This window comes from Rhinoraja longicauda, chromosome 40, assembly GCF_053455715.1.
Source record: "Rhinoraja longicauda isolate Sanriku21f chromosome 40, sRhiLon1.1, whole genome shotgun sequence".
Lineage (NCBI taxonomy): Eukaryota > Metazoa > Chordata > Chondrichthyes > Rajiformes > Arhynchobatidae > Rhinoraja > Rhinoraja longicauda.
Genome location: NC_135992.1, coordinates 8120259 through 8146387, shown reverse-complemented (window position 1 = coordinate 8146387; position 26129 = coordinate 8120259). Strand labels below are relative to the sequence as shown.

The 26129-nt window shown below is 40.4% G+C and overlaps 1 protein-coding gene across 6 annotated transcripts in view; it reads left to right on the top strand.

The window, feature by feature from the left end:
• The window catches only part of LOC144611422 (RNA binding protein fox-1 homolog 2-like), a 200853-nt gene that overhangs the window by 42668 nt on the left and 132056 nt on the right, over positions 1-26129 (top strand). For 4 of the 6 annotated variants that reach the window (XM_078430493.1, XM_078430498.1, XM_078430497.1 and 1 more), the window contains exon 2: positions 10494-10541. The exons of 1 other annotated variant lie outside the window; for it this stretch is intronic. In XM_078430493.1, coding sequence (XP_078286619.1) covers positions 10494-10541 — 48 coding nt within the window. Of the gene's footprint in view, positions 1-856; positions 876-10493; positions 10542-26129 lie in introns of those variants that run through there. One more of the 6 variants, XM_078430496.1, reaches the window with a different exon arrangement.

Sequence of the window (26129 nt, the reverse complement as noted above, 5' to 3'; positions counted from 1 at the left end):
TGGCAGCTTTTTATCAATGTACTGTATAAAAACCTGTAGGTGGTGTTTATAGGAATTACAGACATAATTCTTTGTTCTGGCACTGTATTATGTAATTTGCAGCACTTTTCTTAATCATACATATTAAACACAGAATTTTTTTTTGTGAGAAATTGTTTAGGTTCATGAAGGAGTGGGTTGGATGCCTGGTTATCAGAATATTAAATTGTAACAAGAAATATAAACCTCTTTGCTAGATAATAAAAGGGGACATTAATAAGAATTCAAATGATGAAATTTCACACCTGAAAGTCTCCAGCCTCTTGTCACGCAATTTTGAATTAATGTCTGTCGCAGTGCAGGCTCGGTTGTGGATCTAATTCTTGCCACCCAGTCTCTTAATGTTCTGTACCAGCCATTATTTTACAGTAGTATAGCAGCTAGCTTTCTGCATTGCGGTTATTTCAGTTTGTACGCAAGGCATGATTTCACAGGAAATATTTTATTTAGTTCATTAAATGTTCAGCCACGATCTGTTTGAAAATAAAGCTGTTACTAACATTGCGTGGACTTATGTGTTTTTATCTGCAATTTTGAGCATGAAGGTAAAAAATGGTAGAAAAGATGCTATCCTTTCAGCCATAACTGGATCTCTGTCAGGTGATCTTTGTGATAGTTTGATTCTGTGCTCCAGCAGTTTAAATAGGCTGAAGGACTGTCAGTATATGATGAAGTGAAGAGGTGATTTTTCCAGCTTTCCATCGTTCCGCTGGCAGGGACACGACCTATCAAATAGTGGAGCATTGATCCAGAAGGAAAAGTCTGCAGAATCACATGGATGTTGAATGATTCCGCAGAGGGTAAAGACGAGTTAAGAAATTGAACCCAACAATTAGGTAAGATGGAACTATTATACTGCATGTAGTGATGACAGCCAAACCACAGTCAATTCTTGATCGTGCAGGCAGTGAAAGCAAAACCACGGTATTCTAATGTCCTAAAATATAAATGATGCATAATCAGTGATTCCTTTTAAAATTAAACCATTGCTCAACATTTTAACATCGAATTGAGTTCTTTACGGATAGCTCCACAGTTCTTGTATATTGTTATTATCCACGTGCAATTTCAGTAAGTGGCTTGAAGCAATTCGATGTATTGCACTGGCCCAAGGCAAGGTAATCTTGAACTGGAGAGCACTGGTTTAATGTGAGAGGAGAGAAATTTAGAGATCTGAGAGATATGTTTTTCACACACAAGGTGGTGAATATCTGGAATGTGTTGCCAGAGGAGATGGTGGAGGCAGATACAATTATGTTTATATGGCATTTAGACAGCTGCTTGGACAGGAAAGATAGGCATCATAGTCAGCATGGACGAGGTGGACCAGGGTGTCCTGTTTCTGGACTGAAGTTTTAAGATTCTATAATTTGTTCACCAGATAGGTATTACTTGCAAGAAAGAATTTATTATCCTTTCCTTATAGTCTTTTAAATTAAATAACTTACTGGTATATTTCAGAGGATTGTTAATTATAACAATATTGCAGTGGATGTGGAATTGCACGTAGGCAAGAACAGGCGAGGATAGAAAATATTTTTTCGCAAAAAGCTTAATCAAATAGGCTCCCAGAATAAACATAATATTGTCTCTTATTCCAGATTATTGAGTTACTTAAATTTAAATTCTCCAGTTGTCATGGTGGGAATTGAAAACTTGCATCTCTGGATAATTGATAATCTGGATAAAGGCATCTGAATTGAAAGAATGTTTCCTGGAAGGACACTAGTTTAGTAATAAAGTAAATAATTGTCTTTCCGCTGCTAAAACGCTTCTCTCATTATTCGGATTTCTAATTCTTAGGCCACCTTTGCTGATAATGCTGGTTTTTAAAATGAGGGTGAAGCAGATAATTGGATTTGTAATTGTCAGGAAAAAGTGAAGACGACTTCATTGAGTATATTTAAGAATGACCGAAAGCTCTCTGAGACCAGTGAGGTATTTTTAAAGAGTGGACTATTACATCATGATCTAGACTCTAGAGACATACTGCATGGAAACAGGCCCTGTGGCCCAACTTGCTCATGCTGACCAAGATGCCCCATCTTCACTAGTTCCACCTGCTCGGATTTGGCCCGTAACACTCTAAAGCTTCCCTATCCATGGCAACCAATTTGTGCACAGCAAACTATCACAAACATTGATGTGAAAAAGACCAGGTAATGTTTCTGGTGATATAATTATTTATTTTCTGTGATCTGGTTGTCACATGCAAGGGTAGCATTTTATTACCCATCCATATTTCCTTGCATTGAATGGCTTTTTTGACCATTGTAGCTGGCATCTAAAGAGGGATGCATTTCATCTAGGACACTAGGGAGAATTCACATTTTCATTTGAGTAGGGCTGTCAGATCTTTCAAGTTTCATCTGAGACTTGATACGTAAGAACAATTGGCTCTGGATTAGCATTAGCCTTATTTACCACACTATATTCTAGTATTGCCACTTTTGGGGAGCTATGGACTTGAACACCAAGATTCCTTTGTACATTTGTGCTTTTAAGAGTTTTTGCATTAACTGTAATACATTCTCCTTGCATCCTAGCTTAAACGATAACATTTTGACTCTATTGAGAATGTTATCGATTGAACCACATCTGACATTGATGAAACAATGCCATGGAATCTTGGACAAGAAGAACATTCTATGCAATTAAATCTCCCTTGGCTTCCTCTGTTCCAAAGGAAACAAAGCTGGCTTATCTGATATCCTCTCAGCTGAAAATGTTCATTTCTGGCAACATCCTCATAAATTTTCTCTCCGTGCTCTCAGATTCAGTTACATATTTTGTGTAGTTGGTGACCTGAGCTGCATACAGTACTCAAACAGTGATAGTCTACATTACAATTCTGAATTTTCATATCACAATTAGGCGGAGGCAATTCAGCCTAATGAGTAGAGCAACTGCACTAAACTGCTTTGCCAGCGTACTGTCCTATTCTGGCAAGAAGGTTGGATCAAGGTGCACATATTTTCTGTAGTATATTGCAAATATATTGTTCTGTCGGATATTTGCAAATATTGCAAGTATAAGTGATATACATGGTACAGATAATAAAAATTCCCTTGGCTAGTCTCTTATCTTCCGCACTATGTAAAGTTCAGCTCCCTCAAAACTCTGTTACCCATCTCTGCAGTGCCTACTGCTCTACTTTGGTTCCACAACTGACAGCTTCTCATTTAAAAATCCCAAGCCTTCCATTTAAATCCATTTCTGGTCTTGTATTTTTCTGTTGTCTGCAACCTTCTCAAGCCCTGCAACTCTCAAAGGACTGTGTTCTTTCAATTTTGACTCCTTAAACGTCCCGAATTGCATCATCCTGCTATTTGGCAGTTGATCTCTTGATTGCCATTCCTCATGGTTGAAAAATGCCTCCCTTCACCCATTGATCCTCTTTTTCGATTTTTTTAACGTTAATTCTAGCCACTTGTCGTTGTTCAACAAAGTGGATCAATGCAATTTTCTTTACAATGTGCCTGTAAAGTGTTATTAGAATGTTTGATAATACAAAGAAGCTCTGGATTTAATTGTACAATATTATTCAATTGTTAAAAAAAAATGGCCATCAAGTGGCAAGTACACAATTGAGGAAGGGGCTTGACTCGAAACATCACCTATACATTTTCTCCAGAGATGATGCCTGACCTGCTGAGTTACTCCAGCACTTTGTGTTCCTTTGGATTTTTTACACAAAATCATATGATGGGGAAATCTGGGATACGGTCTCCATATTTCAGTGTTGACAGAGGTATTGGAGTAGCTTGTGTTCAGTCTGTCTGCAGCCGTTGTACAGCTCATTTTTCTACAAATTATTTGGTCTTAATTTATTTAGCTTACAGTTATTGGCAATTTCCTTTATGTTGATGGCAATTTGACATGGGTGAAAGATAATGCCTGGGGTCCCCTTCTATGAAAATGATCAATTCCTTCTATCCAGAGATGCTGCCTGTCCTGCTGAGTTTCTCCAGCATTTTGTGTCTATGTTCAGTGTAAACCAGCATCTGCAGTTCCTTCCTATGCAGCGTTGTTTACCTCATGTTGTCTATCATTGTTTAGTTTGAGCCTGCATGTCATATAGCGCCTGCTGTAAACTGCTAGACCACTATCTTGTGTCATACAACTCCTGCTACAAACTGTTGGACAACTATCTTATGATTTAAAGTTGCCATTTTATTATTGGCAACAAAATTTGTGACTGCTGCTATTACTCTCTACCAAGTAATAATTTGCATTGAGTATCAAATACTGGTTTAGATTGCCTTATATGAAAAATCATCAAATTATAGACCATAAACAAAGCTCATTAATGCACTGCTGCAAAGCAGAATGGTAAAATCAAATAATGTTGCCAATTTAAGAGTTAGTTTTCTTATTTAATAAAAGATGAGGTGCAAATAACTACTTAGTTAGTTTGAAGCTTCAAATGACATTGCAGTCCAATAACAACTGCAAAACAGGTGAACTGAGGATTAGTGCCATTGTGTAGTTATTTTTTTAAAAAATCTCATTTACTACCAACACTCATCTGTTTTAACTTGGGTGGTATTTAATTTCATTACCATGATTTTGGTGTTTGGAAATGGTGTTGGTGATAATGATTTGTCAGAGTGCATAAATGCTTTTACATGTCTTCCCTGAAGTTTATTTCATATAATAATTAGGAATAAATGCTCTCCAAAATTATAAACCTTCAGAACATTTCCAAAGTTAAGCTTTGTGTTACACCTAAATATGTTATGAAAACATCCCTTGTGAGGCACTATTGAGAAAATAACAAATTAGATGTTTCACTAAATGGGTTTTTGCTGTGAAATGTAACCTGGTTCAGAATGAATATTTTATTGTAACAGTGTTACTTGTTTTAATTAGCTTTATTCGTATAGCATTGTGAAGTGTTCTGATTTTGTGCAGTTGGTGCTGTGCCTTCAGCATTGCTGCCCTCTACTGTTCATTTACTTTAATTGTAAGTGCTTCATGGAAAGATGTCTTTGACGTATGGCCTTGACTCCATTCTACAGAACACTATCCACTCCAACCACTGCCCTACCCCAGCCCAGCAAGAGATTGAAAACATTTATGGCTCTGGATCAGACCAAACCCCTGCTGAAGTATTAAAACATTGTAAAGAAGTACTTCATATCATATCATATATATACAGCGCGGAAACAGGCCTTTTCGGCCCACCAAGTCCGCGCCGCCCAGCGATCCCCGCACATTAACACTATCCTACATACACTAGGGACAATTAAAAAAAAAAAAGTTTTTTACATTTACCCAGTCAAATTAACCTGCATACCTGTACGTCTTTGGAGTGTGGGAGGAAACCGAAGATCTCGGAGAAAACCCACGCAGGTCACGGGGAGAACGTACAAACTCCTTACAGTACAGCACCCGTAGTCAGGATCGAACCTGAGTCTCCAGCGCTGCATTCGCTGTAAAGCAGCAACTCTACCGCTGCGCTACCGTGCCGCCCTTCTGGCATTAATTCATGTCATCTTCATCTGGGAAGAAAGAAACATGCCAAGGGATCTCAGAGACATCATAATTTTGCCCATCTTCAAGAAAGAAGACAAGCCTAATTATGATAATTACAGACGAGTGTCCCTTGCTGTCTACACCCTCTTAGTAGTTGAAAAGCTCCTCCCAGAATTGCAGTGTAGATTCCTCCCATAAGGAGGCCCAATGGACCAGAGTTTCTGTGTAACAGCTTCAAGTGTAACACACACCACCGAGCATGATTGAGGGGATTATGGAAAATCCCTATAAATTGATTATTTCCAAAAACTATTCTTGTGATTGCAGGCAAGGCATGATCCTCAAAACCAGATTCCCACAGCCCTAATCCCAGTGCAATCTTGGGTTAAGTAAGGCTATAGCCTTGAACCAACCTGTTTATCTTTTTTTACTGTGATGCTTTACTTCACCTGCCCTCTGATGCAAATGCTGCTGGAGTGAAGTGAATTTACAGGCGGATGGGAGATGGTTCTGTCTTAATCACTTCAACTCCAGACCTGATATCACATCACCCTCATTAAATTAGAAAACATAGTCGGTGATGCTCGGATATGTGAAAAGAATTTCAAACTTGCATTGAAGGTGGACCCTGCATTAAACGTGGGAAGATAAAGGTTTGAATCTTGTCCACGCTTTATGATAAGTGAAATTTTTAAAGTTTCAGTTAACAAACTATTTCTATTTGTATGTTTTAATACTTTTTGTCTGGAAACTGACTGAAGCAGATCGGAGAGAGTGCAGAGTATCTTGGATATTCCTTCAGCATTCGATTGCTGCAAATAATTAATTGTGTGCCATTTTATAATAGGATCTCGAAGCAAGAATATGCCGTTTGGTTCCTTGTGATTGCTCTCCCATAAAGTAAAATTATGTCTAATCTTTTACCTCAGCGCCACTTCCCTGCACTAATCCTATATTTGATATCACAAAAATTAATTTCGGTATTTAATATGATCAGTGGCTGAGATACTGATATTTAGGAAGCAGGAAATAATGAGGAATAACAGTTTTGAAAGAGAATTCCATTGAAGATGAGGAATTCAAAATTAAACTAGGGAGGAACTGCAGATGCTGGTTTAACCCGACGATAGACACAAAATGCTGGAGTAACTCAGCGAACACGCAGCATCTCTGGATAGAAGGAATGGGTGACGTTTCGGTCGAGACCCTTCTTCAGACTGGAGAAGTTGCAATTAAATTGCAATTAAAGCAATGCAGAGAGTGGGCTAGTTGTGCATTGAAGTAGATTTTGAGGGCATGGATTGATGTGTGATCATGTGATTGGATTTGTGCACATGAGGTATGATGTATCATTCTGCAAATATGAAATCTTCCATGATGCAAATAAGTCATTTGGCCTTTTGCATCCATGCCATGTCTGTAAGATTTACTACTTTTCCTGCCCTCTGCCCATAAACTATATATCTTCTTTCGAGCTTTTGTTTTCAACATGGGTTTTATATCTGGCTTTGAATTCTTTAATTTAAAAAAATGTTCATCTAAGTTCAGATATTACACCAGAATTGCAAGAGGTCTGATATACCTTCAGCTGCCAGGAAGAGGGTGGTTAAAGCATGCTTTGTGATGGGGATCCAAAACAATTGCTTTAGTCTTATTAATCTTTAGCTGAAATAAATTTCTGCCTATCTGGTACTGGATGTTGGATAATCAATTAAATACTGTAGGCCTAGAGAAAATGCTGGTGAAGCATAACTATGTGCCGTTGGCATACAAGTGAAAAATCTGCTGTGGTTTTGGCTGATTTTACACGTTTACAGCAGGAGGACGATGGAAGGTGGTGGGTAGGTGCAATGTTGCATTCTTGAGGGGGGGGGGGAGATGTTATGTGTACCAGAGGTAATGGTGCATAAAAATGAATGTTAGTACTTTATATTAATGTTGTTTGATATCTATTCTGAAGGACAGCATGTTCTAATGTGATCAAGTTCAGTCACTCTCATTTTGAGAGAGTGTTGCTATATATGCTTGGTCTTCTTGTAAGTATACCTGATCTGATCGAGAACTTTACTGCCATTCTATAAAGATTGTCTAAAATGTAGTTATGGTTTATGCCACTAGATGCTGCAGTTTATTTGGGAGGGGGTGGGGGGAGTCTGAGAAATAATCCTTAAAACTGGAAGATCAGAGTTGTTAAAATGGCATTACAACAAATTTTTATTGTAATTATTATAAACTTCCCGCATTTTTGTATTGTCAGCTATGAAAAGAAGCAATTGACTCAGTAAATCTCATGACTTTTCTCTGTTTATGTTGATTGTACTACTTTTTGTTTTTAATATTTCTAGCAATTGCCCCAGCAATTTATTGCGTATGTAAAAGCTGGCAACTTTTTAAGTTGCATTAAAAATGCTTCATGTCAAACTTCAAGGAGAAAACATTATACATTTCTAAAATAGTTTGTTCAAATTAAGATTTGAACTTGTGTAAAGCCAATATTTAATCAAACAGGGTTATGGAAAGCAATTTTTCATTAGAAAGTGTGTATGTTACTGCATTTCACAATTGCTAAGCACAGGAACAGTTCCTTCAGCCCAGAATATGTCTGATTCTAACATGATGCCACATTAAAATAACCTCTTCTGCGTGTATGTGCTCCTTATTCATCCATTCACTGGATATTCATGTCCCTGTCTAAAAGCCTCTTAAGTGCCACTATTATATCTGCTTTCACCACCAACCCTGCCAGCACATTCCAGACACCTGCTTAAAAAAACTTGCCCAGCACATCTCCATTAAACTTCCCCCTCTGACCTTAAAGCTATGCCCTCTAGTATCTTGACATTTCCACCTTGGGAAAAAGGTTTTGGCTGATGGATATCCTATCTATTGCCACGCAGATATGATTGCAAATGGCCTCAAATCCATGCAGCATCCAAGTAAACCTCTTCTACATCTTCTCCAAAGACTCCACATCATTACTGTAATAGGGGCCACGAGAAGTGAGCATCATGCACCAATTGATGAAGACAAGCGTATCATATGCCTTCTTTACCACTCTACTTGTGTTGCTACTTTCAGGGAGCTATGGAGTCGGACCCCCAAGATCCCTCTGTACACTAATGCTATATAACATTAACTGTATACTTCCCTTACATTTGACCTCCCAAAGTGCAATACCTTACTTGCCTGGCTTAAATGCCATTTGCCATTTCTTCACCCATATGTGTAATCTATCTTCACATCTTCAAAAAAAACTTGATTGGATTTGTGAGACATGATCTCCCAAGTACAAAACTGTACTGACTATCCCTAATCAGCTCTTGTCCATTTAAATGTATGTCCATCTTATCCCTCAGAATACTTTAGTAACTTTATGACTACAGATGTTAGACCCACTGGCCAATAGTTCCCAGGCTTTTCCTTGCATTCCTTCTTAATTAGAGACACACCATTTGCCCTCCATAGTCTTCTGGCACCTCACCCATATTTAATGATGACTCATATGGGGGATATGGGGGAAAAAGCAGGAACGGGGTACTGAATTTGGATGATCAGCCATGATCATATTGAATGGCGGTGCTGGCTCGAAAGGCCGAACGGCTTACTCCTGCACCTATTTTCTATGTTTCTATAAATCTCAGCCAGGGCACCTGTAATTTCCTCTCTAGCTTCCCACAGTGTCCATGGATATATCTGATCAGGCCTGGGGGAATTTGTCTACCTTTATATGCAGTAGGACCTTCAACACCTCCTTGACTGTAATACTGACTTCCCTCAAGACATTTCCATTGACTGCCCCAAGTTCCTGGGTTCTCATGTCTTTTTCCATGATAAAACAGGAGAAATACTCATTGAGGACTTTGCCTATCTCCTGTGCCTTCACACGGCGTTGACTGCTTTGATTCCTGAGGGACTCTATTCTCTCTCTGGTTATCCCTTTCCCTTCATGTACATAAAATCTCAGTCCACTCGTCCCTTCCTACCTAAACCACCGCATCCCCGGGCACTTTCCCCAGCAACCGCGGGAGATGCAACACCTGTCCCTTTACCTCCCCCCTCAACTCCATCCAAGGACACAAACAGTCTTTCCAGGTGAGACAGAGGTTCACCTGCACCTCCTCCAACCTCATCTATTGTATCCGCTGCTCTAGATGTCAACTTCTTTACATCGGCGAAACCAAACGGAGGCTCGGCGATCGTTTCGCTCAACACCTTCGCTCAGTCCGCCTTAACCAACCTGATCTCCCGGTGGCTGAGCACTTCAACTCCCCCTCCCACTCCCAGTCTGACCTTTCTGTCATGGGCCTCCTCCAGTGCCATAGTGAGGCCCACCGGAAATTGGAGGAACAGCACCTCGTATTTCGCTTGGGCAGCTTGCAGCCCAGCGGTATTGACTTCTCCAACTTTAGATAGTTCCTCTGTCCCTCTCTTCCCCCCCCTTCCCAGATTTCCCTCTATCTTCCTGTCTCCACCTATATCCTTCCTTTGTCCCGCACCCCTGACATCAGTCTGAAGAAGGGTCTCGACCCGAAACGTCACCCATTCCTTCTCTCCTGAGATGCTGCCTGACCTGCTGAGTTACTCCAGCATTTTGTGAATAAATACCTTCGATTTGTACCAGCATCTGCAGTTATTTTCTTACACAAGCTTCCTCAAGCCCACCTGCTTTGTCCTTCACTCTAACAGGAATATGCATGTCCTGGACTCTTGTCAGCACAGTTTTAAAAACATCCCACTTTACGGATGTTCCTTTTCTTTCAAATAGCCTGCTCCCATCAACTTGAGCAAATTCCTGTCTAATAACTTCAAAGTTTGCTATGCCCCAATTTTGAATTTTAACTTGTGTCACCAACATTTTTTTTGTGTAGAAATTAGGGAAAATTATTGCAAACTTATTTTGGCATATTATATTATCTGACATGTTTTGATACTTAGTCTGCTGGAGTATGAAGTTGTTGTACTGTTCTTTTCCCTAGGATTCAGCACTGGAGTTCAAAGATTGCACAGAGAGGACTGACCTTATGGTAAGAAAGTTTATACAATGCCCTCCATAATGTTTGGGACAAAGAACCATCATTTATATATTTATATATTTGCCTCTGTATTCCAAATTTGAGGAAGGATATTCTTGCTATTGAGGGCGTGCAGCGTAGGTTCACTAGGTTGATTCCCGGAATCGCGGGACTGTCGTATGTTGAAAGGCTGGAGCAATTAGGCTTGTATACACTGGAATTTAGAAGGATGAGGGGGGATCTTATTGAAACATATAAGATAATTAGGGGATTGGACACATTAGAGGCAGGAAACATGTTCCCAATGTTGGGGGAGTCCAGAACAAGGGGCCACAGTTTAAGAATAAGGGGTAGGCCATTTAGAACGGAGATGAGGAAGAACTTTTTCAGTCAGAGAGTGGTGAAGGTGTGGAATTCTCTGCCTCAGAAGGCAGTGGAGGCCAGTTCGTTGGATGCTTTCAAGAGAGAGCTGGATAGAGCTCTTAAGGATAGCGGAGTGAGGGGGTATGGGGAGAAGGCAGGAACACTGATTGAGAGTGATCAGCCATGATCGCATTGAATGGCGGTGCTGGCTCGAAGGGCTGAATGGCCTACTCCTGCACCTATTGTTTATTGTCTATTCCACAATTTGAGATTTGTAATAGAAATAATCACATGTGGTTAAAGTGCACATTGTCAGATTTTATTAAAGATTTTATTAAAGGCCATTTTGATACATTTTGGTTTCACTGTGTAGTAATTACAGCTGTGTTTATACATAGTCCCCCCATTTCAGGGCCCCATAATGTTTGGGACACATGGCTTCACAGGCATTTGTAATTGCTCAGGTGTGTTTAATTGCCTCCTTAATGCAGATATAAGGGAGCTCTCAGCACCCAGTCTTTTTTCCTCCAGTCTGTCCATCACCTTTGGAAACTTTTATTGCTGTTTATCAACATGAGGACCAAAGTTGTGCCAATTAAAGTCAAAGAAGCCATTATGAGACTGAGAAACAAGAATAAAACTGTTAGAGACATCAGCCAAACCTTAGGCTTATCAAAATCAAATGTTTAGAACATCATTGAGAAGAAAGAGAGCATTGGTAAGCTTACCAATCACAAAGGGACTGGCAGGCCAAGAAAGACCTCCACAGCTGATGACAGAAGAACTCTCTTTGTAATAAAGAAAAATCCCCAAACATCTGTCCGACAGATCAGAAACACACTTCAGGAGTCAGGTCTGGATTTGTCAATGACCACTGTCCGCAGAAGACTTCGTGAACAAAAATACAAAGGCTACACTGCAAGATGCAAACCACTGGTTGGCCGCAAAAATAGGATGGCCAGGTTACAGTTTGCCAAGAAGTACTTAAGAGCAGCCACAGTTCTGGAAAAAGGTCTTGTAGACAGATACGATGAAGATTAACCTATATCAGAGTGATGGCAAGAGCAAAGTATGGAGGAGAGAAGGAACTGCCCAAGATCCAAAGCATACCACCACATCTGTGAAACATGGTGGGGTGTTTTGGCCTGGGCATGTATGGCTGCTGAAGGTACTGGCTCACTTATCTTCATTGATGATACAATTGCTAATGGTTTTAGCATAATGAAATCTGAAGGGGATAGACACATCCTATCTGTTCAAGTTCAAACAAATGCCTCAAAACTTATTTGCCGGTGGTTCATTCTACAGTAAGACAATGATCCCAAACATACTGCTAAAGCAACAAAGGAGTTTTTCAAAGCAAAAAAATGGTCAATTTGTGAGTGGCCAAGTCAATCGCCTGATCTGAACCCTCCAAAACAAGCATAAGCTAAAGATGGCTGCAATACAGGCCTGGCAGAGCATCACCAGAGAAAACACCCAGCAACTGGTAATGTCCATGAATCGCAGACTTCAAGCAATCATTGCATGCAAAGGATATGCAACAAAATACTAAACATGACTACTTTCATTTACATGACATTGCTGTGTCCCAAGCATTATGGTGCCCTGAAATGGGGGGACTATGTATAAACACTGCTCTAATTTCTACATGGTGAAACCAAAATGTATAAAAACGGCCCTTATTAAAATCTGACAATATGCACTTTAACCACATGTGATTTTTTTTTTCTATTCCAAATCTCAAATTGTGGAGAACGGAAAATAAATAAATGAAGGCTCTTTGTCCCAAACATTATGGAGGACACTGTAGTTTCTACAGGAAACCCTTAATTTAGTTACCAGTAATTGTCATCACACATTTATTTTGTTTTTGGCAGTCATATTAAAGAGAGTTTCAGTGTCATGTCTGCTCCAAAACTCATGTTTACCCATGCTGATATCTAAATTATCTATTTGCTTATAAAGTTCATATCAGTAAATATCAGGCTTCTGAAAGTTCCTTCCATAAGCTAGAGTACTGTCCAATTCACCTCATCCCCATTGTGTACCTCAGACTTTGTCTGTGGAACTGATGAGCTATAGTGCACTGCTATGCTGGGAAATATATTTTGCACTCTGTTATCTTTCCCTTTGCTTTATCTATTGATCGAGTTTGACTTGATTGTATTTATGTATGGTATATTTGATCTGTTTAGATAACATGCAAAACAATACTTTTCACTGTATATCAGTGCACATGACAATAATAAACCTAAACCTAAACCTCAATTAGTTTATCAAATTCAGTCAAATCTATTGGCCCTTAAAATCTCTTTGGCTCTCTATTTAATATATTTAATTGCACAGTAAAGTCTAGGAAGCAGCATATTACAGATTACTGATTCGTTTATTGTGATATGCACAAGGATGCAATGATATTTTTTGTTCATATGAAGTTCAGAGTAAAAGTATGCATACAGTAATGATAAATACAACAATAATTACAATTATACGAAACAGCAGAATGGTCCAAGATTGTAATGCAAAATCCAAGTCGTGCAAAAGACTATCAAAGTACAAGAATAGAATAACTAATGAGGTGAATTTAATAGCACATGGCAGCACCTTTGGGAAAGGAGAATGAACGAGATGATGGCATTTTCGGGACGGTAGTGGAAAGCAAAGGGAATGGTCAGGGTGGTGGGCATCCTTGACAATACTTCTAGCCTTCCTGATGTATGCGCTGTGACAATGGACTTGATGGCAGGTAGTGATGTGCCTGCGATTTATTCACAAAATGCTGGAGTAACTCAGCAGGTCAGGCAGCATCTCGGGAGAGAAGGAATGGGTGACGTTTCGGGTCGAGACCCTTCTTCAGACTGATGTCGGGGGTGGGACAAAGGAAGGATATAGGTGGAGACAGGAAGATAGAGGGAGCTCTGGGAAGGAGGAGGGGAAGGGAGGGACAGAGGAGCTATCTGAAGTTGGAGAAGTCGACGTTCATACCACCGGGCTACAAACTGCCCAGGCGAAATATGAGGTGCTGCTCCTCCAATTTCCGGCGGGCCTCACTATGGCACTGGAGGAGGCCCATGACAGAGAGGTCAGACTGGGAATGGGAGGGGGAGTTAAAGTGCTGGGCCACCGGGAGATCAGTTGCGTTAATGCGGACCGAGCGCAGGTGTTCAGCGAAGCGATCGTCGAGCCTGTGCTTGGTTTCGCCGATATAGATCAGTTGACATCTAGAGCAGCGGATGCAATAGATGAGGTTGGAGGAGGTGCAGGTGAACCTCTGTCTCACCTGGAAAGAATGTTTGGGTCCTTTGATGGAGTTGAGGGGGGAGGTAAAGGGACAGGTGTTGCATCTCGTGCGGTTGCAAGGGAAAGTGCCCGGGGTTAGGGTGGTTTGGGTAGGAAGGGACGAGTGGACATGGGAGTTGCGGAGGGAACGGTCTCTGCGGAACGCAGAGAGGGGAGGGGATGGGAAGATATGGCCAGTGGTGGGGTCCTGTTGTAGGTGACGGAAATGTTGGTGGATGATATGTTGGATCCGCTGGCTGGTGGGGTGGAAGGTGAGAACGAGGGGGATCCTGTCCTTGTTGCGAGTGGGGGGATGGGGAGCAAGAGCGGAGCTGCGGGATGTAGAAGAGACCCTAGTGAGAGCCTCATCTATAATGGAGGAGGGGAAGCCCCGTTTTCTGAAAAACGAGGACATCTCGGAAGCCCTAGTCTGAAACACCTCATCCCGGGCGCAGATGCGGCGTAGACGGAGGAATTGGGAGTAGGGGATAGACTTTTTGCAGGGGACCGGGTGGGAAGAAGTGTAGTCCAGATAGCTGTGCGAGTCGGTGGGCTTGTAATAAATGTGCCTGCGATGGACACGGCTGTGTTCACCATTCTCAGCAGGATTAGGCTGTTGAGAACAGTGCAGTTATCATACCAGGCTTCGATGCATTCCATCAAAATACTATCTAGAAGTTCGAAGGAATCATCCTGGAAGTGCCGAATGTTCTGAGACACTTATAAAAGTAAATATGGTGATGAGCTTTCTTGATCACCATTTCCGTCCGAAGGGTCCAAATTAGGTTGCTGGTGATCTGGATATCTCAGAGTTGAGATTGTTTACCATCTTGAGTTGTTTACCATCTCTACTGTAATTCCATGGCTGAAGGTGGAGTTGTGTTTAACCCCACTTCTGTTTTTTTTCCAACCAACCCTTCTGTATTACTAAATCTAGCAAAACTAAATCTATTTACTTCTAATATGGTGGAAATAAAAGTTTCAAACTCACTTGGCAGAGGGGTATATCAATGATCATCGACAACTCCATTGCCCTTTAAAAATTGTTTGGATTACTGTTTAATTTTATTGCATAATAAAATCTAGGAAATTGTGTGTTAATTGTGCAACAAAACTGTTGACAAAAAGACATTTTATTTTCTATAATGAGTATTGTCAGAATTTTTAAATGGATATATCAGTGCTGTAATCTTTTAACATTTCATTTCCTAATTGTAATGATGCCTGTTTTCTTTAAACACAGAGGCCTGGCAAAAAAATGCTTTAACATTCCCTACATTTCAGAATGACCACAGGTTTCCTGCAGGAAATGAGCAAACTTGAAATCATAAAATCTCCGAAATGATCACTCAGAATAAGGCAGAATTTAACCAACTGTGCTTGCATTTTCATTGTCTGAAACTATCATATTTAACTCACCTGTTCTGATCCTTTTATATTGTCCCTTATATTGTTTTACAAATCTTTATCCAATTTGTTTGAGTAGACAAGTTTAGTTAGTGATTGAATCAAGAAGATCCCAGACTCTGGAGTTATTTTTTTCTGGGTTCTGTAAATGGCCTTTGTAATGTTGCTTTTGACAGTCATTAGAAGACTTAATGGATCAGTATACTTAATTCAGTCACCTCTGCTGGAAATACACATGTAAACATTTCATGAGCACATCATTATGTTTGACTGAGATCTAATGTTATCTATCAAGCATCTCTATATTGTGCTTGGTGTTGTAGAACAGATATATCAGAGGACAGGTGACAAAAGTGAGGACTGAAAGTGACAAGACAGGTGAACAGGTTGGTGAAGGTGACATTTGACCAGCTTGCCTTCATTGAAAATGGTATTGAGTACAAAAGTTGGGACGTCATGATGCAGCTCCAGAAGTCAATGGTGACACCACACTTGGAGTATTCTGTGCATTTCTGGTTGCCCAGCTGTAGGAAGGATGGCATTAAGTTGCAAAGGGTGCAGAGAATATTGACGAGGATGTTACCTGGATATGGGCTTGAGTAACAGTGAGAGACTGGATAGGCTGGGACATATTTCTTGGGTGCGTAGGAGGCTGAGGGATGACCTTATTGAGGGTGTACAAGTTCATGAGGGGTGTGGATAAAGTGAATGCTCTGTCTTTTTCCCTCGGGGTAGTGGATTCTAAAACTGAAGGGCATGGGCTTAAGGTGAGAGGTGAAAGATTCAAAAGAAATCTCGGGCAACCTTTTTACTCACAGTACTCCGTAACTGGAATGAACTGCCAGCTGACGTTATTGAAGCGCATACAGTTACAACTTAAAATACATTTGGACGGTATTTGGATAGGAAGGATTTATAGTGGTATGGGCCAAATGCAGACAATGAAATTAGCCCAGAATGCCAACCTGGTCGGTATGGGCAATGTGCACTGAAGGTCCTGTTTCCATGCTGTATAACTCAATAACCTCTTTTTGTTCCCCTTCATGGAATTTCGATTTGTGTATGTTTGCAGCCAATAATTATGACTAATGATTCTATTTTAAAATGTGCATTTAATTATGCGCATATTCAATGTACCAAATTCAGAAAATGGGCTGTATAAACACATGTTTTTGTAGGTACAATGTAGGATCTTCAGTTAATTCTTCCAGCATAATGCTAAAAGTTGAATGCAGCTGCCAATTTTCAAGAGCAGTGGGTGATTTTACTACTCTCACACAGCAGCGCACTGTGATGCCTGCCTCCCTGTCAATTCAGTGTCAAACCCCCTGTTATTGATTTGATATCCCCCTTCTAACCTGCAGATGGTAGTATTCCAATGACTCTGTTGCCCTTGTCCTCGGTAGTGGATGTTGTGGATTTGGGAAATGGTGTTGCACTAGTCAAGTAGGAAATGATGGAATGGCGGAGTAGACTTGATGGGCCAAATGGCCTAATTCAGCTCTGATCATATGAACTTAGCTGCAGTACTTTTTAAAGTGAATGAATATTTAGCCTGATGGATGGGGTGCCAATCAAGCCTGCTGCTTTATCCTGTATAGTGTTGAGTTTCTTGAGAGTTGTTGGTGCCATAGTCATTCAGGTAGGTGGTAAGTGTTCCTTCACAGTCTTAACTAATGCCTTGTTGATGGTGGAAAGACCTTTGGGGCCTCAGGAAGTATTTTACTTGCCATAGGATACCCATTCTCTGACCTGTTTTGGTAGCTTTGGTATTTGTATAGCAAGGCCATTTGTTTCTGATCAGTCGTAACTGCCAGGATATTGACAGTGGCGGAATCAGCAATAGAAATGCCATTGAATGTTAAGACGTACACATAGAGACTTGCTACACAGGAGCACTCACTGCAGCACACCAACTCCATGCCATCCTTCAAGTATTCATTAACTAATCTTACATTAACCCTATTTTATTCTTCTCGCTTCTCTATCCGGTGATTTTCAGATTTTACCACTTATCTACGCACACTCTAGGAATTTCACAGTAGCAAATTAATCCACCAACCTACGCATCTTTGAGACATGAGAGAAAACTGGAGCAATAGGAGGAAGCCAACATGATCATGAGGCACCAGTGGTCTGGGTTGAACTGGCTTGCTGCCATTGTGTGGTATAGATTCTCTTGTGAGAAATGCTCATTGTATTATGCCTGTTCCACATACGTTTCCTGTCACATTTTATCTGTGCCTAAATGTTATTTCGGTATTCCTGTCGGCAGGCATAGGCTGCATCTTTTATTGATAAGTTTCAAAAGGACTTTCTGCAAACAACTCCACTTCTTGAAAGAAGGACATTGATGAGGCCATTGAATGTGATTAGGCTGAAGAAGTGCCCTGAGGAACTCCAGCAGTGATGTGCTGCAGCATAATAATTTACATCTAAAAACAACAGCCATCCTCATTTGTCCATTCATTCATCACCCCTCCCTCATCCCTCCTCCCCCTTAATTAGTGTTTAATGTAATGTTGGTATGATGGTGTTAATTTGAGCCGAGTTTGAAAAACATGACCTTAAATTTCAATTATCTTTCACCGTCTGATAGTTGAGTCTTTTGGATATGGGGTAGAAAAAGCAAGTTTGGTCTATGGTGGAAACTGTGGTTCGGGAATGGAAAACACTAAAGTTAACTGTAATTTGACAGATAATTGGATTCACAGGATGCAGATGGATAAGTGAGTCGTAAGAGCTGAGATGAATGGAAATTACTTAATTGTGCAGTTCTATTAAAAGATTCAGATACTTATTTAGGAATGTTTTTTGAAAATGGCTTGGTTGTCTTTCACAAATCCTTTGCTGTTCTTTCTATGCACATGTCGAAGTAGGAAGTTGAGAACGTACCGTCTGCTTTTGTAATGGAAGAATTGGTAGGTGGAAATGAGCCACGGCTCGATCTTGTTTATTTCTTCTGTACAGTAGTCAGCACTATGTTAAGCTCTATTTTAAAATCAGTCCCCAATTCTAAAGTCTTAAAATAGACACAATGGCATGCAGTATTGATTCAGATAAAACCTTTAGAGACTTGGATAAAGTTTCTTGATGTCAAGCATGCAGCATGTGTTGAAGCCAACAGATAAAATTGTAATGTTCCAAGGTCACGATAAACCTTGGGACTCTCATTCCCAATCCTAATTTGAATAATTGAATGCAAATATGTTGAGTTAGTTAATGTGTCTAATTTCATTTAAATTATTGTACCAACAATCAGGCTGCAGCACCCTGACATCTTGCTCTTTTTGTAGCCTGATTTGCATTGTTATAGGTCAGATAGGAAGTAGCCTGTCGATCCAACTGACATTTATACTGAATGCCAGTTTAGTAGTGAATAATTGGTATTAATAGATTTAATCCTTTATATCCTGATTGTCAGGAAGTCCTACCGGCCTGCTTTGTATTCATCTTTATATTAGAATTCTCTGGCAATGTTAAGTGTCAAGTGGGTAAGTGTTAAGTTCTGATTAGAATGGTTATGTTATTCTGTCCAACAATACAAAATATTCTTCAGAAAAGAAAAAACCAAGAAGACCTTTCAACATATTGAGAGGTTTGATAGCATACAAAATATGCAGGAAGGAACTGCAGATGCTGTTTTAAATCAAAGATAGATACAAAATGCTGGAGTAACTGCAGACAGGCAGCATCTCTGGATTAAAGGAATGGTGATGTTTCGGGTCGAGACCCTTCTTCAGACTGATGCACGTGGATCAAATATTTCTTCTCGTAAACAGAAGTATTAAATATAAATGGGGATGAGTATTTAAGAAAAATATTGTTACCCAGTGAAAAGTAAGAATGTGTAAGTTGCAACCAAAATGCAGATTTATTTTTTCTAGTTTGTCACTAAGTGCATATATTGCCCACCTCTAATTTTCTACTGCATAGGCTTGAACTGTGGCAGTGGGTGGGATGAATGTGCTCCCAGAATACTTTTGTGGAGAGTGGATTCCATCATGTTGTCCAGTGACATAGCGGAAATGGCAGTATGTTTCAAAGAGAGGAGCATTGCGCCGCAGATGTAGTGGTGATCCCAGAGACTTTGGTGTCCATGTCCTTTTGGATGATGAAGGCTAAAAGTTTAGGAAGTATAGCAAAACAGTCAAGACACATTACTGTTCATCTTATTGCTGCTATTCATTGCAAACAAAATGCACTTAATGGAGGGTGTGAAAATTTTAAATGGTGGCAAATTTTATTTGCTTAAGAATCTTTGAAATCCTCACTCCAGAAGACTTTGGATTCACAATTGTTGAATATATGAAAGACTCCGATTAAGATCCAAGAGGAATCTAGAGATGGGGTCTTGTGGAAGCAGAGTTGAATTAGAAGATCAGTTTCTATCTTATGGACTGATAAAGGATTTATAAAGGCCTCAATGACTTCTCTTTTAATAAGTTGTGCCTGGCATAAATGAGGGACGTATGTACAGGTCGAAGCAGATAACAAAGTATTTAAGGAAAAGTTAGACAAGTGCATGAAGAAGGAAGCAGCAGAAGGATATGAAGTTGGGCAGAAGAAGCTCAAGTATAGCATAGGCCAATTGAATGAAATAACCTGTTCTTATGCTGTAATTAATTATGCAAATGTTGAACTTGTAATTTAGCAAGATCTGTCTGGTCTGCCTTGCCTTTCTGCATGGTTGTTATTTTTAAATGCCCCCTGTTTATCATATACCATTTGTACATGGTACTGTACTATTTAAGAAACGTGAAAGGAAAACCCGTGAATTATAGATCAGTTAGTTTCTGAACATCTGTGACCAGAAAATTACTAGAATTTATAATTAAGGGTAGAATTACTGAACAGCTTGAAGATATTCATTTAATCAGGGAGAGCTAGTTTTGATGTCTGATGAGCTGATTCAAATTTTTCAAGAGGGCAACCAAATTATTTGAAAGGGAATTTTTGTGGACATTATTTTTCTTTTAATTTATTTCCAAAAGGCCTTTGGTAATACTTGTAAACTGTTTAGCTGAATTTGGAAACATTGGAATGTAGACATTGCCTTGGTTTGATACGTTTTGCAGAGTGATACTAAAATGGCATTCATGGAGTCATGCAGAAAAAGGCCCTCCAACCCATCATGTCATCTTGCTCAAGTACCCATCAAGGCTCCCGGGATGTGCCGCATTGTGGCAGAGGGCTCCCGGCGGGCCACGTGCGGCAGCAGGCCTGGTTCACCGCTGCGTGACGCTAAAACTGTACTAAGAAATTTGGAAACTTTGTCAAAGCCAGAAACGTGATGACTCTGTACTGCCTAGGTGAAGTCTGCTGTAAGATTTAACCGGATTGTATGCAAAGGCAAAGAATTTCACTGTTCCCATGGTGCATGTGACAATAGAGCATAATTGAATCATTGATACCAGTCCCATTTATCAGTACATGGTCAGGAACCTTCTGTAACTTGGTGATTCGAGTGCTAATCCAGGTACAATAAAGACACAAAGTGCTGTCGTAGTGGATCAGGCAACATCTCTGGAGAACATGGATAGGATAGGAACCAAGCAGACATCTTTAACTTATTCTGTTCTGATGTACTCACCTGCTTCAAGACGACCATTAGCATGCTAAAGAAAAGATATGCCTTAATAACTACTGTCCAGTGGCCTTGACATCCGCCATGAAATGCTTCACTAGTTGAAGTTTAACAAGTGTATTATAAATGTTTAGTATAACTTTCTTGCTTCTATACTATTTCTTTGTTGATTTGTTCACAGGTGCAATAAGCAATTAAGAAAGCTAAGTGCGTTATTGTAAGTGAGTTGAGAGAATGCAGACGCACGTATAAATCAGGAGCAGGATTAGGCTACTGTGCTCCTCAAGCCTTCTCAGTTTATTTAATAAGATCATGGTTGATCACCTCCCTCCCACCAAGCTTATTAAGTTTGTCTACTTCTGTCTTAAGAATATTCTGCTTCTATCACCCTTGGAGGAAGTGAACTGCTAAGGCACTCGAGCCTCTTGATTTCATTTTCGCATAACTGGTTTCCAAAATATAGCATTACTTTGTTATTCTCAAAACATCATGGCATCTCATTTCCCCAACACTTTCAATTCTGCCTTGGTGAGGCTCTTCATTTTGCCTTGTTACTTTTTGTATTGCATTGCTACTATACAGTTTTTGAATGAACCAGTTTTTAGATTGTGATATCATAACATCAATTCTAAATATCCTATCTTTCATTAGATTCAGCTGCTTGTTTTTGCAATATGTCTTGCCTTGAGTCCTTGGAGAGGAAGAACCCTTTGGGGGGAAGCAGCCATTACATATTTGTCTATTTCTGTATCTTCTGTTGGGTGTGTAACAACATAAGACGTATGATTCATGGTAATTGTATATCATTGCTATAACAGTTTTATATTTAAAACTGCATGCCAGTTTTGGAAGAAGAACTCATTTAAAATCTGATCCAAAAATCTTAAATGCCAGAAATTCAATGAGACTCCACCCACAAGCAGTGAAATCTGGAAAATATCTTTGTCAACAATCGCCATCTCAATCTTTCTATAGATTGATTGCATCATTTTTACTTGGCAGAATGTAAATCATGAAGGTTGAATTAACACAAATGAAACATTGAAGAGTCATAGCTTCTCAGAATTTGAACAAAGGTAGAATCTGAGCTCGTGACTGAGGCCCCACACATTACCAACATCTGCAAATAAGAGCTGTTGATGAGAGCAGTCCTTGCTTAAGAACAAAAATTAGCTTGTGAACCTCGCTGTAGCCCACTCCAGGGGTTGAGTATTGGGAAACAAAGACTACATATCTGGATATGTAAAGAAACAAAAATAAATCCAAAATATCTTATGATGGCATACAATGATATTAGAGCATATCCCAGATTAAAATAAAACAATAAAATACTAACCTTTACTTGTCTAGACAACAGCTATGGCAAAATAAACTCAAATGTATGAGGTCAGTAACCTTAAAAAAAACATTTAGCCATCTCCCATTGCATTATTTTGCTTGTGTTCTAAGTTGTGAAAGCAATCACACTTGCATGTAGTTGTTGCAGTAGGAACCGCTATATTATATTGAAAAATATTTAGTTCCAAATTCTGTACCTGTATTCCTCTTCCAACCTTGTATGAATCATAAAGGAGATGTCCACGGCTTAGAAACAGTGGAGAGCAGTGCTTCTGTGAATTATAGAGAAAGCTAAGTTTATGATGTTGGGTAGACTAATGAATGGCTGTCTGGTAGTATTATGTAGATACTGTTTGCAATACAAAATCAAACCATTGGTGCAGTATGAGAGATAGAGGCCCAGGTGAACAAAAATGTGTGCGTGTGTGTGTGTTAAGAATCCAGTTGCAGGATGGAGTGGGCAAAAGATGAATTATTAAAAGCCGTAGATGGTTTTGTGGGAGATTTAAGATCTCTCTGGAAAATGAGATATTACTAATGGCCTCCTTCATCTGTGCTTCTCTTTTTTATTCAGCAGAGTATACAACCCCTTATGTGGAGTTTATTTCAGGTCAATGACAATGATACATGTGGATGTTTTGTACACAGAATCACTTGGTTTGATTCTGCGGGGTAAAGAATGATCTAAAGAGTGCTATTGAGGGTCTTCATCTGTCCTGGGAAATCAGATGCACATTACCTCCCTGCATGATTAATGGGCAAATGAGAAGATTCCTTAAAGAGCTGGTTTGTTTTTCATTGAAGTAATAGGTAATAGGAACCAGACCATGTTTTTAGTTGTGTTCCAGACACAACACACATGGACTTTGGGAATATCTGGGGAATGTGTCTCCTTCCTACAGTTCTCCCAGCTTCACGTGTTACTACCTGTTTTTTTTCCCTCAGATACTCCGACATGCTGAGTAATTCCAATAATCTGTGTAATTGTTTCAGATTTGCAGCATCTGCAGTATTTTGCCTTTGGAGTGAAGTTCTTACATGGACTGAGGGCAGTGGCTTTTGTATTCCTTATGCTTAGTTGAGGGAAATTTATAGTCATCCTATTTATTGGCTAAAAATCTGGAAATTTAGATATTGTGGAAAAAACATACGAGCTGATTTCTTTTTTAAAAAATAGTTTGAACATAGATAGGAAAGAGCTAGTTTAGGGGGACTATCGAGATTTCAAGGTGGGATCAGATCCAGAATTCACTAGAATTGGAAAGTTATGAATAAAACCATGTTGTACTGCTGGAGGATAATGTCAACGATGTCACCTTTTGCTGTAACAATGAAGATCACCACCAAACAAAGATTTATGCCGAAGAATCTAACAAAAATGCTTAATTTTCCTCTACCTAACTTTAAGAAAATGTTAGGAATTAATCAAGACCAAGATCTGTAATTTAAATAAATTCAAATTATCTCCTGCAATCAAGCATTGTTATTTTCAAATGTTCCAAAACGGTTGAACAATTTCAGTTGTATAACAGGTATAACAGGTATAACAGAGCTTTATTTGTCGTTCGGTACCGAAGTACCGAACGAAACTACATAGCAGTCATAGAAAAAAAAAAGAACACAAGACACATAACCCCAACACAAACGTCCATCACAGTGACTCCAAACACCCCCTCACTGTGATGGAGGCAACAAAACTTCCCCTCTCTTCCCCACGCCCACGGACAGACAGCTCGTCCCCGACCGACCCGCACAGTCCCCGCACCGGGCGCTGAAACGTCTCGCGGCCGAACCGGGCGATGAAAGGCCCGCGACCAAGCCTTGCGCAGCTAAATCCCGCAGCCGAGCCGCACCAGCGGTGAAAAGTCCCGCAGCCGAGCCGCACCGGGCGGTGTTAAGCCCCGCAGCCGAGCCGCACCAGTGGTGAAAAGTCCCGCAGCCGAGCTGCACCGGGCGGTGTTAAGTCCCGCAGCCGAGTTGCACCGGGCGGTGTTAAGTCCCGCAGCCGAGTTGCACCGGGCGATGTTAAGCCCCGCAGCCGAGCTGCACCGGGCGGTGTTAAGTCCCGCAGCCGAGTTGCACCGGGCGGTGTTAAGCCCCGCAGCCGAGCTGCACCGGGCGATGTAAAGTCCAGCGGCCGAGCCGCACCGGGATGTAAAGTCCAGCGGCCGAGCCGCACCGGGGGATGTTAGGCCCCGCAGCCGAGCCGCACCCCGCGCCGTGAGGAAGAGAAAAGTTCCCCACCCCCACCCACCCCCCACACACCACCACCCCCTCCCACACATACACAACCAAAAAAAAATATATAAAAATCATCCCAACACCGACACTCAACAAAAAAAAGACGGACAGACTGCTAGTCAGCCGCTGCCGTTAGGCGCCGCCACTAGAATTATTAATGATATTTTTAGTGGACTTTGTGTTACTTGATATTGATTTGTTCTGAAATGTAGTCTATAATAAGTAGGTCAACAAAAAACTAGCATGTGTTTTAATAGCACTAAGTAATTCCATTCCTTGAACTGGAGGCAACATAGCAATTTTTGTTCACCATAAGAGTGGAATTATTTAGGTAGGAATGCATCTGCAACTTTTATTTTCCCATGCATTTGCGATATGCTAGAAGGTTAGAAATGCCAGAATTTTATTTAAAATAAAGGAACGGGTTTACTGTGAATTTCCCCATTTGGGAGTTCTTGCCCGTACGATTTTCCATGGACCTTTGGGTTCTTGACCAAAGAGTAATAACTGTGGACAAAATGAAAGTTCCATATACCTACCCCCCCCCCCCCCCCCCCCATATGAAGAAGTTTCCCAAAATATCCCTTTCAAAATTCCCCCTCGCACCTTAAATCTGCCCTTTAGGTTTTGACACCTCTATTCTGTGACCATCCCTCTTGTCTTTAAGGTGGCCCTGCAACCACCTACACTCTAGGGAAATCTCAGCCTATCCAGCCTCTCCATATAACTCAAGCCATTCAAACTTGGTAACATCCTCATGATTTTTTCTATAACCATTAAGAAGACAAGGAGACATTTTTTTACTAGACAGTCATACACTTGGCAACGGTGACAGGGCCTGCATGCCATCACTTCCTACACATGGCTGCAACACATCACTCCAGGATGAGCTGAATGCTTTTAATGCTCACTTTGAACATGCACACAATATGGTCACCTCACCAACAACTTGTACGGTTGCAATGTAACATTCCAGCTCATGTACTCAATGTCCTTACTGTTTGTGAAAGGCATGGCAAACGCTGCCTTCACTGTTGTGTCTACTTGTGCCATCCATTCCAGGGCCGTAACATCTACTTTGCAGATAGTCTGCTTCATTAACCAAGGAGATATTCATTGTGCAATCATGAACGTACAACCCCAGTTCAGACATTTTCAGTGAAGAAAGGTAATTGATGAAGCAGGTGCAAATGGTTGGGCTTAAGAAACTGTCTTGGGGATCCCCTGCGCTGGTGTCCTGGGGCTGAGATGATCGATATGTAACAACTACTGCTACTTTTCAGTGACCAGTGTAGTGTTTTGCTTTAAATGCTGAATGACCACAGTTTTATGAGAGCTTGATGCCATATTCAGTAAACTTCTGCATTGATATCAAGAACAGT